The following is a 14136-nucleotide window of genomic DNA, read 5'->3' as shown; positions in this document are numbered from 1 at the left end:
GGCAGTCTTGTACTGGACAAAAAAGATGTATTCAAGCGTGGAGACAGCTCCCAGCTTAGACCTTATCCTGTACATAGTTACAAGAAGTTAATAAACACTTACTGTTAAACTATACAAGACTCAAAACCTCTCCATGAGACCTACTGAACTTCACACATCTTACAACAATATCAACATGCCAGACTTCAAGGCCATCCAAGTCAGATAAAGCCTCAGTATCTCTGAACCCAAGCTATTCATAGCAACTTAAAGACCAAATGGGAAATGAATTGAAGAAATAGTTCAGTAATTAACTTGTATTTATATTTTGTTTCATATGTAGTTCATGACAAGTAATCCAAATTGTGGTTCTAACTCATAACAATTTTTCAAGCAGACTATTTGACATTTTCATACAAGTTGGCATGAATCTCAGATAAGATTTTCTGGCCTAGAAATCCCATGATGCTGCACCTGTTTTACAGATGAAAAGCAGGGGTGAAATTGTCCAATCTGAGAGGTGGCACACTCTGAACTGGAAGCCTGCCATATTGGTATAGGAATCAGAAGCAGCGTCCAGGGCCCATGCCTGGAAGAGGCGCTTGACCCTTTGCAGTTGCAAGTCAGGGGCCTGTTTGCTGGCACATTTACCAAACTGTGTTTTGCTGAATATAGCTGAGCACTTCAGGAAAACCACATGCAGCCTGACCAGGAACTGGTGGTACAAGCAGCCGCCAAAAAGGTAAGTTATAAAATAAATACTTGCCTGAATGTGGAGCCAGGAGGTACAGGTCTGAAATTCAAGTGGTTTTCTGCTGTCAAGCTTACTGTGAATACCTGGCAAACATTTGCAGCTTGCTGTCATTGGGTGGGCCGAGGGTTGCCAACTCTTCAGGATTGGCCTGGAGTCTCCAGGAAATTGAAGATCAATTTCTAGGACACATACTATGTGCAGCCCTGGAGAAAATACATTACGGCAAAAAAAAGGTGGTTTTTGGTCATTTTCTTTGACTATTTCTCCTTACCAGATATAAAAATATTGAAAAGGGGAAGAGGAAGGCTGTTTGACTTACAGTCAAGCATCGTCCAATTGGGTAGTGAGTTATGCTCTCCAATTGGTGTTGGAAGGTAGTTGTTACAAGGATTGGTGTATTGGCCGGCTAATGGCTGGAGCATGGAGGCAAGTCATGTGATGAAGCCTCCAGGAACAGATTTAATCACTAAACAAAAACGAAAACAGAAATACCTGGAAAAACTCGGTAGGTCTGGCAGCATCAGTGGAGAGGAGCACAGTTGACGTTTCGAGTCCTCTTGACCCTTCAACAGAACTAAGTAAAAATAGGAAAGGGGTGAAATATAAGCTGGTTTAAGTTGGGGGGGTGGGGTGTGGTTATTGGGACAAGAAGAGCTAGGTAGAGGGCCAGTGATAGGTGGAGATAACCTAAAGATGTCACAGACAAAAGGGCAAAGAGGTGTTGAAGGTGGTGATATTATCTAAAGGAATGTGCTAATTAAGGGTAGAAAGCAGGACAAACAAGGTACAGATAGCCCTAGTGGGGATGGGGTGGGGTGAAGGAATACTAAAAAGGCTAAAAGGTAGAGATAAAACAATGGATGGAAATACATTTAAAATTAATGGAAATAGGTGGGAAAAGAAAAATCTAATTTAATCTGATTTAATCACTGTTGGCAACCCTAGGCCGCACATTCTGGCACGGATCCACAGTGAACTCAATCCCTTGGCCTTTGATGATGTACATTTGAGGGAACTGAAGTGAAATGTGTGTTTAGAGATGTGAAGAAAGCAAGTTTTCACCATGTGACAAATGGGAAATACAGCTTCATTTCAGGCAGTTTTCAAAATAACATTAGTTAATATGGTCTGCTGTTGTCAACTTTCAATCATGGAATTCAAGGCCTTGTGAATTAGATAAAACAACATCACGATTCAATAGACAAATTAAATTGATACCATAGCTGAACCATCAAGAAAAATGTTAGAAGAAAGATGGTATGCTTAAATATTAACATCCCATCTCATGTTGTGAGAGCTGTTGCACTCAAGCAAAGAGAGTTAAAATCAGGCCCCAGATAGTTTCGATTCATGATATCAAAGGCCCACAATCTGGATGACTTTTCACAACATAAGCCAAAGTGCAGCTTATTTATTTCTTTAATTCTGACTGAAGGTCAGAAAATTGTGCATGTATTGGGAATTTATAACATTTACAACATGTTGTGAAGGTCTACACTCATTAGTTAGGATCTGTGAGAGTGATCTGCAATAATTGACCTTTTTCCTTCTTCATGAGAGAAGCATATAAAGTTTCAAACTATGCTAGTCACTGACCAAAGTAGTTGCCACTTGCCTATTCCACCAACAATGCACATGGTTTGTCCATAAGAATTTGATTGGATGAGTTCAAGTGTCCCCCAATAATCCAAGCATCTTCATGTCACGTTTAAATGGCGATGATGAACAAGAGGTGGTAATACATGGGGCTTGTACCAATATGTGTTGTCCAAAAATGGCCTATGCTGATGCACAAGCATAGCCGATTGTGATATGATTTGCTATATTATTAAACAGTGTGTCAATGTTCTACAGGCCTATTCCTGCATGTATTTTAAAGCCTGTTTGTATTTTAGAAGGGGTTGTGCGGAGGGTTTCTGAATGTTGTTGGTGCCCAAGGCCCCAACCATATTTAATCTGATGAGTCACACTAACAATGGTTTAAAATACTAAAGGAAGTAGAATGACAGCAGCAGACACTTTAATCATTGGCCACAATATGCTTTGGGACATCCCGAGGACTTGGAAGTGCTTGATTATTGCTTGGTCTTTTTTCTGAGAAGTTTTAACATTTAGCACAAGATTGACTTTTTAACTTCCCAATAACTGTTCCTTGATTACCAAGAGGAAAGTGGGAAATTTTTGAGATGGACAAAGGGATCTGCATGTCTCAAAGTTGCTCTGTTTCACACTTTCCCAAGGCCAAGCTGTTGGGCCAGTAAGACATGAAAGAAGTCATAAACTATGTAAATCAAACTTCATTTTTTTTTGCTTATTTAAAAAATGAACTTTGCTGAACCAAAAGATGGCTGCCACAAGTTACCTGATGTCTGGAATTGTAAGGCATTATATGGATTGCACTGGAGACATACCTGACATGTTGCTCATGGAATCTCACACCAGAGGCTGTCAAGGTCCATTTCAAAAAGGAACCATTGCAAGGAAATGGTCGTAATTCGCATCTTTATAAGCTTACCCTCTAGTGGAGTCCAAGGGTCTACTAAGACAATAGATGCCTGGAACAAGCTCTTTAATATGCATAAACATTTTCAGAGGCTAACGGCTGGGACATTATAAGCCTAAAACAAAAGCCAGGCCCAAACACCAGATAAACATCCCTTTAGGAAATCATTGTGAAGGAAGGTCACATGATTAAAGTGATCATTTGAAATCTCTTTATACAGTTGAGAACTCAGAAGTAGGCCAGTCTGCTGATTTATCTCCAACCTGCCAACATCCGACAGTAGGATTCCAGGCTGGCAAAGCAGCCTGCAACAAGCCCTCCTTGAAACCTGGTTACTCTTGAAGCCACTGGCCACTGCCTGCCAAGCAGACAAAGTCTCTGACTATCAACCACATCTCTCTGTGTCACCATTTTTTAATGGAACTCTGCACTTCTGCCTTCAGCCATGAACAAAGGATGGATTTTGACTTTCTGTGGTTGACTCTTAAATGCCCTCTGAAATGGCCTAACAAGCCACTCGGGTGTATCAAACCACTATGAAGTCTATAAGGAATGAAACAGGAGGACCACTGGGCATCAACTTAGGCACCAAAAATGACAATGGTGAACTCAGCCCTGTCGACCCTGCAAAGTCCACTGTACTAACATCTGGGGGCTTTGCCAAAAGTGGGAGAGCTGTCCCACAGACAAGTCAAGCAACAGCCTGACATAATCATACTTACGGAATCGTATCTTAGGGATAATGTCCCAGACACCAGCATCAGCATCCCTGGGTGCATCCTGTATTACAGGTAGGACAGACCCAACCGAGGTGGTGGCACAGTGGTATACAGTCGGGAGGGAGTTGGCCAGGGATTCCTGAACATCGACTCTGGACCCCATGAAGTTTCATAGCATCAGGTCAAACATGGGCAAGGAAACCACCTGCTAATTACCACATACCATCCCCCCTCAGCAGATGAATCAGTGCTCCTACATATTGACCATCACTTAGAGGAAGCACTGAGGCTGGAAAGGGTGCAGATCGTACTCTGGGTGAGGGACTTCAACATCACCAAGAGTGGCTCGGTAGCACCACTATTGACCAAGTTGGCCAAGCCCTAAAGGACATGGCTGCTAGACTGGGTCTACAGCAGGTGATGGGGTAAACAACAAGAGGGAAAATCATGCTTGACCTCATCCTCACCGATCTTCCAGCCATAGATGCACCAGTCCGTGACAGTATTGGTAGGAATGGCCACCACACAGTTCTTGTGGAGACAAAGTCCCATCTTCACATTGGGAATACCCTCCATCATGCTAAGTGGGATAGATTTTGAACAGATCTAGCAATTCAAAATTGTGCATCCATGAGGCGCTGTGGGCCATGAGCAGCAGCAGAATTGTACTCGCCCACAATCTGTAACCTCATGGCCCGGCATATCACCATTACCACCAAGCCAGAGGATCAACCCTGGTTCAATGAAGAGTGCAGGAGGGCATGCCAGGAACAGCAACAGACATACCTAAAAATGAGGTGTCAACCTGGTGAAGCTACAACACAGGACTACTTGCATGCCAAACACCATGCATGCGATAGACAGAGCTCAGCAATTCCACAACCAACAGATCAGACTGAAGCTCTGCAGTCCTGCCACATCCAGTTGTGAATGGTGGTGGACAATTAAACAACTCACTGGAGGAGGAAGTTCCACAAATGTACCAATCCTCAATGACGGGGGAGCCCAGCACATCAGTGCAAAAGACAAGGCTGAAGCATTTGCTACAATCTTCAGCCAGAAGTGCTGAGTAGATGATCCACCTTTGCCTCCTCCGGAAATCCCCAGCATCATAGATGCCAGTCTTCAGCCAATTCGATTCACTCTATGCGATATCAAGAAATGGCTGACAGCACTGGATACTGCAAAGACTATAGGCCCTGACAATATTCCAGCAATAGTACTGAAGACTTGTGCTCAAAACCTGCCGCGCCGCTAGCCAAGCTGTTCCAGTATAGTTACAACACTGGCATCTACCCAGCAATGTGGAAAATTGCCCAGGTATGTCCAGTGCACAAAAAGCAGGACAAATCTAACCCGGCCAATTAGCGTCCCATCAGTCTCTTGTCGACCATCAGTAAAGTGATGGAAGGGGTCATCAACAGTGCTATCAAGTGGCACCCGCTCAGAAATAACCTGCTCACTGACACTCAGTATGGATTCCACCAGGACCACTCAGCTCTTGACCTCATTACAGCCTTGGTTCAAACATGGAAAAAAGAGCTGAACTCCAAAGGTGAGGTGAGAATGACTGCCCTTGACATCAAGGCAGCATTGAGCAAGTGTGGCATCCAGGAGCCCTAGGGGTCAATGGGAACCAGGGGGAAAACTCTCAGCTGGTTGGAGTCATACCTAACACAAAGGAAGATGGTTGTGATTGTTGGAGGTCAATCACCTCAGCCCCAGGACATCACCGCAGGAGTTCCTCAGGGTAGAGTCCTCGATCCAACTATCTTCAGCTGCTTCATCAATGATCTTCCTTCCATCATAAGGTCAGAAGTGGGGATGTTCGCTGATGGTTGCACAATGTTCAGCACCATTCACGACTCCTCAGATACTGAAGCAGTCCATGTCCAAATGCAGCAAGACCTGGATAATATCCAGGCTTGGGCTGACAAGTGGCAAGTAACATTCATGCCACACAAGTGCCTGGCAATGACCATCTCCAAGAAGAGAGAAACTGACCATCACCTTTTGACATTCAAAGGCATTACCATCGCTGAAACCCCCCACTATCAACATCCTGGGGGTTATCATTGACCAGAGACCGAACTGGACTAGCTACATAAATAATTCAGCTACAAGAGGTCAGAGGCTAGTAATCCTCTTGTGAGTAACTCATCTCCTGACTCCCCAAAGCTTTTCCACCATCTACAAAGTACAAGTCAGGAGCGTGATGGAATATTCTCCACTTACTCAGATGAGTGCAGCTCCAACAACACAAAATACCATCCAGGACAAAGTAGTCTGCTTGATTGGCACCCCATCCACAAACGTTCACTCCATCCACCACCGACGCACAGTAGCAGCAGTGTGTACCATCTACAAGAGGCACTGCAGAAACACACCAAGGCTCCTTGGACAGCACCTTCCAAACTCATGACCACTACCATCTCGAAGGACAAAGGCAGCAGATTCATGGGAACATCACCAGGAAGTTCTCCTCCAAGCTCCTCACCCTCCTGACTTGGAAATATATCGCCATTCCTTCATTGTCGCTGGGTCAAATTCCTGGAGTTTCTTCCCAAACAGCACTGTGGGTGTACCTACACCACATGGAATGCAGCAGTTCAAGGCGGCAGCTCGCCACCACCTTCTCAAGGGCAACTAGGGATGGGCAATAAATGCTGGCCTAGCCAGCGACACCTTCATCCCATGAATGAATTTTTTTTTAAAGTGAGGACTCTGGGAATCATGTAAACTGATATCTATTTCTGTGGTTTTTTTAATTGTTAAGTTATTCATAGCTGTAAAGCACCCTTTTTCTATCCCCTTACTGTATACTTGCGTGTGAGAGAAGTTGTGATCATCCCCAGGTTTGAACATTTGAATAAACTAAACTTCCTAAGAGAGTTTCTAGCCAGTTCCTTTAAAAATTGACTTCGGAAACCAAGGATTTTTGGAATCAGCGTCACAGCCTATTTTAAAACAAAAACCACCTCTGCTTGTGGACAGGTGACGAAAGAATAAAGAACTTGAGCTTTGCCCCTCTCTCCTGTCCATAACACAAGCCATTACCCCAATCAAATTGTTCAGTGCAGCTCTTCAGCTCTGAGAACTTGTGGAGCTGAAGGAAGCTGCATTTGGGAAAAAGATAAAGTCAGAGAAATAAGCAGCAAACTAATGCTCCATTTAATTTGTATCAAACTTTCAATAAAGTCAGCTTTCAATCGTTTCACAGGATACGATTTATTCTGAGCAATAAAAGGTGGTACATTTTGAAGGTAAATTTCATAGTTACGAGCAACAGATTTGGGGGGAAAATTTGCTTAATTGATTTGCCTGTAAGTGAAAAGCATTGTTCAATTTTTGAGTAAAACATTGTCATTTCTTCAGCTCCAGAAAGGTACAAAACTACTGTATTCGGGAAACCGCTGCCTTTCTTCACTTTTGTTACAGAAAGCTCAATCACACTTTCTCCCAGGTGGCGCAAAACTGTTTTTCTGTCAGAAATGAATGTAGATGGTGGAGGAAATGGAGGTACCTGGAGGTCCAAACAATTTTCCACATAATACCAGATTTTATTTTACAATATGTCCAAATGTGCTTTCAAGCAGATTCAAAACAAACACGGAATGAACTGCTGCTGGTAACTTGATGGCACCAATTTAATTTCGAAATTACCAGAGTGTAAATCTGCGTAATGTTCAGTGACATTATAAGGCAAAAGGCTGTTGCACATTTTACATTTTCGCAGCATCTTGCGTTCATGCAATATGTTTGCAATGAACACTACATCTAAATATTCGTTCAAATGTACGTTCATTGAAGCTCCATTCAATGTCTGCATAAAGGTTGCAGTAAATATGGTGTAATTTGGTTTTCAAGGAGCTATAAAAATTATGCTCAAGTCTTTTGAAACACTTTGTGTTGGTTGCACCAATGCATGTTTTCATGAAGTAATAAATGTTGCATAAAAATCTTAAATTGCTACAACCATGAATTGGCAGAAAAATAAGAAAACTGGTTTTAAAGTCTACAAAATAACCATCATGCAAAGAAAGCACTTAGAATCAATGTTGGGTTGTAGAGGCTTAAGTACCGCTGTTACTACTAGTGCTTGCACTCTTGCACTTGGTCAGCCCATTGCAGTCATCAGTGAAACAGCAGTCAATATTTACTCCACCAGAGGCAAATTGGGATTGGCCACAGAAAGCCTTATATGAACATGACTTATTCACACTGCCTGGAACAGAAGGATGTGCAAGTGTGAATAATCTTCAAGAATATATGCAAGTTGTCCCTCAAAGTTAAAGTGGCACACCGAGCCTCAGCCTTGCTTTCTTCACGCACCTACCTTTCTGAATTCAAAAACAGAATTACCTGGAAAAACTCAGCAGGTCTGGCAGCATCGGCGGAGAAGGGTTGACGTTTCGAGTCCTCATGACCCTTCAACAGAACTGAGCAATATCAGGAGAAGGGTGAAATATCTTCCGACTAGGCACTTTACAGCCTTCCGGACTGAATATTGAATTCAATAACTTTAGATCTTGAACTCCCTCCTCCATCCCCACCCCCTTTCCGTTTTTTCCCCCTCCCTTTTGTTTTTTCCAATAATTTATATAGATTTTTCTTTTCCCACCTATTTCTATTATTTTTAAATCTATACCTGTAATGCCCTGTCAGTCTTTCCACCCCACCCCCACTAGAGCTGTACCTTGAGTGTCCTGCCATCCATTCTTAATTAGCATATTCTCTTAGATAATATCACCACCTTCAACACCTCTTTGTTCCTTTGTCTGACATCTTTTGATTATCTGCTCCTATCACTGCTTGCTTGTCCCTACAAGCCCCCACCCAACTTCTCTTCCCCCCCCCCACACCTTAAACCAGCTTATATTTCACCCTTCTCCTAATATTACTCAGTTCTGTTGAAGGGTCATGAGGACTCGAAACGTCAACTCTTTTCTTCTCCGCCGATGCTGCCAGACCTGCTGAGTTTTTCAAGGTAATTCTGTTTTTGTTTTGGATTTCCAGCATCCGCAGTAGTTTTCTGTTTTTACCTTTCTGAATTGCTGTTTTAAGTTGCATTTGCTTACCATTGCTCTCTATGATATTCCAGTTCCATAGCAATTGATCTTGAATTGTGAAGTTAAGGTCCATTTAACACGCATCAATCCCTTTCTTAAAGTAGTTCATTTGCAAAAGACGGTACATCCAGTAAATTATGGGCTATAAATTGCACTTGTATATTTGCCAGCCTCCTTTCCATTTATTGGTTGCATTTTGATAAAAGTCATGAGCCACATTAACCTTTAAACTTATGCGCTGTGAAAGCACGTTCATCTAAAATAATGTACTTTATCTTCAGGGATCTCACATAATATATAGGTGCCTGGTTTCTGTCAAGTCTGACTGATGACATGTGTCAGCTACAGTGGCCCATTTACTGTATACTTGTTTCTAATTAATTTCTAACATACTTTAGATACATTGGTTCCCTTGTCACAATGAAGCCCCATCTACAACGAGCAGCTTAAACCAAACATACTCCTGGGCTTTCCTACTCCAGCTTAATTGTAGTGCAGGGTTTATTTAGATTCCCAATTTTATGCTGTTGTCATAACATTTGCCTTTCACAAAGGACTGGAGTTGATGAAAAACTAGTAATGTTGATAGAGAAATTAAGTAAGTTTCTTGGGAGGGTGTTAAAGCAGGAGCTTTTTGTTATATTTGCCTTTTAATCAATATGTAGCTGAGGCGAGCTGTGTGGCCAATTATATTGAGCCTATTTAGCCTGGTAAAATTTCAAACAGTTGAAATACTGCTTTCCAGCATGTGGCTTCAGTGCTGGAATTCTGCAGTTATAAATCTAGAGTCCAGTGCATAATTAGAAGTGTTGTACTTCCCTTTGATGATAATCTGGCATGGGGAAATGCATGTCTGTGAATAAACAATATGGTCTCGTAGGGCAGAAGAAATGCCATTGGTTTGTGTGTCTCAGGGTCCTGTGTGCATGGATTGCAGTCTGCATGGCTAATGCAATGCTTTGCAAGACTAGTGCCAACGACAGCAACTATGTTCCAAGAAGTGTCCACTTTCCTGATTGGTTTAGCTTCATGACCAGAACGATATCTTTTTGCCTATTTTCATCAACATGTTTTAGGGTGGGAGTAGGAGAAAATATCAAAACCAGCTAAAAGGTTATTACCACTTTCCTCCTGTCTCTTTTGCTCATTGAGGCACATGATTATTTTAATTGAATAGTCGCACAGAGGCTAATGAGGTTTACTGGATGAATAAAGGCAATTATTTCTTTTTCTGGCAAATTGATCTCAGAATGGCTGCTTCATAATTCATTCCCCAAGGATTTTAATAAGCACATGGGTGTACAAGAATCAGGGGTTTCCCGGTTTCATTTCCACTCAAAGAGAAGAGAAGCTATTTTGAGAAATAGTCATGGGCAGTTTTTCTCTTGGTCATACTGTACTCATTTGATCCTGGGATTATGGAACAGCTGTCTGCAAACTGTGGGCAGGTCGATGATCTGTGTTTGCGACAATCCTCCTCATTTGATGTAGCACAGGCGTAGCATTTCAACGTTTCACCTGCACAAAACAAATCAAAGAAAGCAGCTAAGCCTGTGGAATAACTTAGCTCGAATTCTTCACTGTATGGAACCAAATTCTGAACTGTTGTTCTTAAATATGGAATATTTCTCTACAGTGCTAGTTATCTCAAATTTGCGGATCATTTTCAAATGCACCGCTGCAGTTTTCTGCAGGAAAAGTTGAGAAAGTTGCAGCTATATGAAATACATTAAGCAGAAGGACAGAACTTAATGGGGAAGAATGGCCAAACCACACAGTATGAATGCTAGTGTCACTGAGGATTCTATCCTAACCATTCACCCGCCCCGATGTTTTTATTGCGCTTGCTGGAAACATTCAGCGGGAACTTGATTCCCTTTTGCAAAGTCCAAATCAACTACCCTTTCTCGTATTGAAAACTCTTTAGTAAGAAGTTGCTTCAATGACTATTCTGGTTGAGCCAATGTGTAACTGGTCTATGGAGATTTTCAGTTTTTGGCCTGCAATTGATTTGTGATCTCAGGCACTAGACTGGCAGTAAAGGGGGCACTTCAATTAACTTTTACGCCTCTAGACCAGAGACAGGGCCTTCAGTGAGCGACCCCAAACTTATGACATTTGATTGCTGTTAAAAGGTGCGTGGTAGAAGTTGAGTGAGAAGACATGAACTGCGAGTTATGGATGAAGAAGGCCAATTGTCCAATCTTGGTTCATTCACCCAGAGAGATTCTGAAGTCCTCTCCTTTCAGTGTCCAATTGTTTCAGAAAAGATTCCAGGACTTTAGCTTCCACTGGTCGAAGTGGAAGTCTAGCCTATGCGTTAATGTGTGGAGTTGTTCTGAACATCAATTTGAAATTAACATATTACTAATTTGATTCTGGCTGTCTTTCCCACCCAGCCACCCCAACAAATAGCCTCACTCACTCTCCAAGTCTCCTGATGGATAAATAGCTGTGCGTGCTGAAGGGAAATCATTGCCAGCTGAGTCATAATACTGTTTAGGTTGCTTAGCTGATTGGTGTTTATAGTTTGAATGGAGGAAGTAGCAACTTGTGTGTAAAATAACAATGCTGTATATTTTCATCCATGATAAATAATTATTAAAGTGCACTATTTCTAGCTGTGAATATCATCTGCGAGGCAAAATAAAGGCTTCATCTTGGTTTCCTGCTGATGCCTTTGATCTCTGTAACTACAGTAACCTCACCTGGCAGAAACTGACCAATCTGTGTACATCTGAACACTAATAATCAGTTTGAAGCTGCTAATGAACTCTTTAACCACTTGTGAAGTGGGAATTTTTGTGAATCCAGCTGTTTAAACACACCCTAAAGCGAAGGAAATAACAACGCTAACAGGAAGTTGGAATCACCTCCCCATGAACATGTGCATATTCTGTCAGAGGCAAATGCCAGCAATCTGCAGTTTGATCTCTGGTGTCAGTCTTCACCTAATTCCTGTGAACGCAACTCAGCTCTTCCCTGCCATAGCAATCCATATGTCCCTGCTGCCACAGCAACCATCAGGTGTCTTGTACCATGGCAACCCTGAGCGATCACAGACTTTGAGAGCCTTCACTGATCTTGGCAGAGCTCAATAAAATCCAAGAACCCACACACTCCACTGAAAGTTACAACTGATGAGTCAGCAGCAACTCAGTGTACTTCTGAACTTGACATTAAGTGATAGGTTCATGTCATTCATAAATTCTAGAAAGTAACACTTCGACCAAAAAAAGGCCCTGCTCTCCATATTAGGAATGACTGACTCATTCATTGTTAAATGCAACCAAAGGCTGTGAATGAGGCACAAGGCTGGGATCAATAAGAGCTGCCACAATGGGGTCACTGAGGGCTTGTACAGAGTTTCTGTTATTACTTTGTTAAAAAGACACCTGAAGACCAACCTGACCAAAACTAAAGCCACATAACCCACCTCTGGGTTCAATTCTAACACCCTTCAGTGGTCCAGTACCCAATTTGAATAAACATGGTTTTCACTCAATGTCTGACATGGAATCAAGCACTGAACATGGCATCATCTCAAAGTCTGTGATCACTCAAGGTTGCCATGGTACAAGACACCTGATGGTTGCTGTGGCAGCAGGGACATATGGATTGCTATGGCAGGGAAGAGCTGAGTTGCATTCGCAGGAATTAGGTGAAGACTGACGCCAGAGATCAAACTGCAGATTGCTGGCATTTGCCTCTGACAGAATGTACACATGTTCATGGCCTGACAAAGGAAGATAAGTAGGCCATTCAGCCCTTTGAGCCTGTTCCATTCAGTTAGATCATGGCTGATCTGAACCTCAACCTTATTTATCTACCTTTGCTCTAAATCTCATGATATCCTTACCGAACAATACACTATCTATCTTGGAGGTCCTGATATAATAGACAAAAGCTTTAGGTTGACAGGGCAGCAGGCAGCTGTATGATGGTAGGAATGTCATTTTGCAAGGATTGGATGAAGACTTTCAGACACAATGAGCAAGATTTAACTCAATTCAAAACCCACCAATGTAGAGTTAAAAATCAGGCCCAATATATTCAGTGAATACATTTAGAGTGCTCCTTGCATTTCTGATCGTCATATCACAAAAAGGATACAAAAGTACTGGAGAGGTGCAGAGAAGATTTACAAGGAGGATACCAGTGGGTATTGTCAGGAAAGGATAGACAGGCTGGGTTTCTTTTCTCTTGAGAAAAGGCGACTGAAGGATGCCCCTAATGTGGGGAAGAGGGGAACTAGAGGCCATCAGTATAAGATAGTCACCAAGGAATCCAATAGGGAATTCAGAAGAAACTTCCTCACCCAGAGAGTGGTGAGAATGTGGAACTCGTTACCACGGAGTGGTTGAAGCAAATAGTATAGTTTCATTTAAGGGGAAGTCAGACAAACATTTGAAGGAGAAGGGAATAGATGGTTACGATGGCAGATTTAGAGGAGAGGAGATAGGAGGAGGTTCAAGTGGAGTATACGTACCAACATGAACTGGTTGGGCTGAATGGCCTGTTTCTGTGCCATATAAGCTATGTACATACATAAAAAAAAGAGTAGTTATACACAGCTCACATTAAAATATTGATTATTTCAGTTTCACAGAGCAGAGGCTTTTCCTTTACCATTTTGTTCTTCAGTTGAGTCCATGTACACTGTGCCCCACTGCAGCATTCCGATAGCCAAAACCATTACAATGGAAATGCAATGCTGCAGCAAGTTGAAAATGAGAATGCTTAAGGAGAAAAAAAAGCATTGGTACTTACATGCAGTATCATCACTCCTGTAAACAGGATGGTCTTCATTATTGTCTTTTTGTTTCTAGCACAGTTGGATTTCTGGCAATGACATGAGAGGCAGTCACTGTTTATTAAGAGCTTATTGTTAATCTAGTTTGGCAGAGGGTCAATCGTCTGATGATAATATGCTTAAGGAACATACTTAATTTCAAGTTAAACAGTAGGGTATGACATTAAAGATCCTGCAATATACATTTATACCACACCTTTAATGCTGAAAAATGCCACAAGACTTTATAAACTGGGTGCCAAGCCAAAACAAAAAGCATTATTATAAGAGTCTAAAAGCATGATCAAAATGGTGGGATT

General features: G+C 42.1%; 1 protein-coding gene across 1 annotated transcript; it reads right to left on the bottom strand.

Annotated features, from left to right (window-relative positions):
• Positions 1 to 7039: 7039 nt before the first annotated feature.
• Positions 7040 to 13702, bottom strand: LOC144694749 (uncharacterized). Its single transcript, XM_078565322.1, has 4 exons — positions 13654 to 13702; positions 10420 to 10542; positions 8037 to 8180; positions 7040 to 7071 (listed from the first exon to the last, which is right to left on the bottom strand). Exons 1-4 carry the CDS (start codon positions 13700 to 13702, stop codon positions 7040 to 7042), a joined length of 348 nt encoding a protein of 115 aa, XP_078421448.1.
• Positions 13703 to 14136: the final 434 nt, after the last annotated feature.

The sequence above is a fragment of the Cetorhinus maximus genome, chromosome 20 (genome assembly GCF_964194155.1).
Source record: "Cetorhinus maximus chromosome 20, sCetMax3.hap1.1, whole genome shotgun sequence".
In the NCBI taxonomy this organism is placed as follows: Eukaryota; Metazoa; Chordata; class Chondrichthyes; order Lamniformes; family Cetorhinidae; genus Cetorhinus; species Cetorhinus maximus.
The sequence above is the reverse complement of the archived record's forward strand: the minus strand, read 5'-3'. Positions and strand labels throughout refer to the sequence as shown.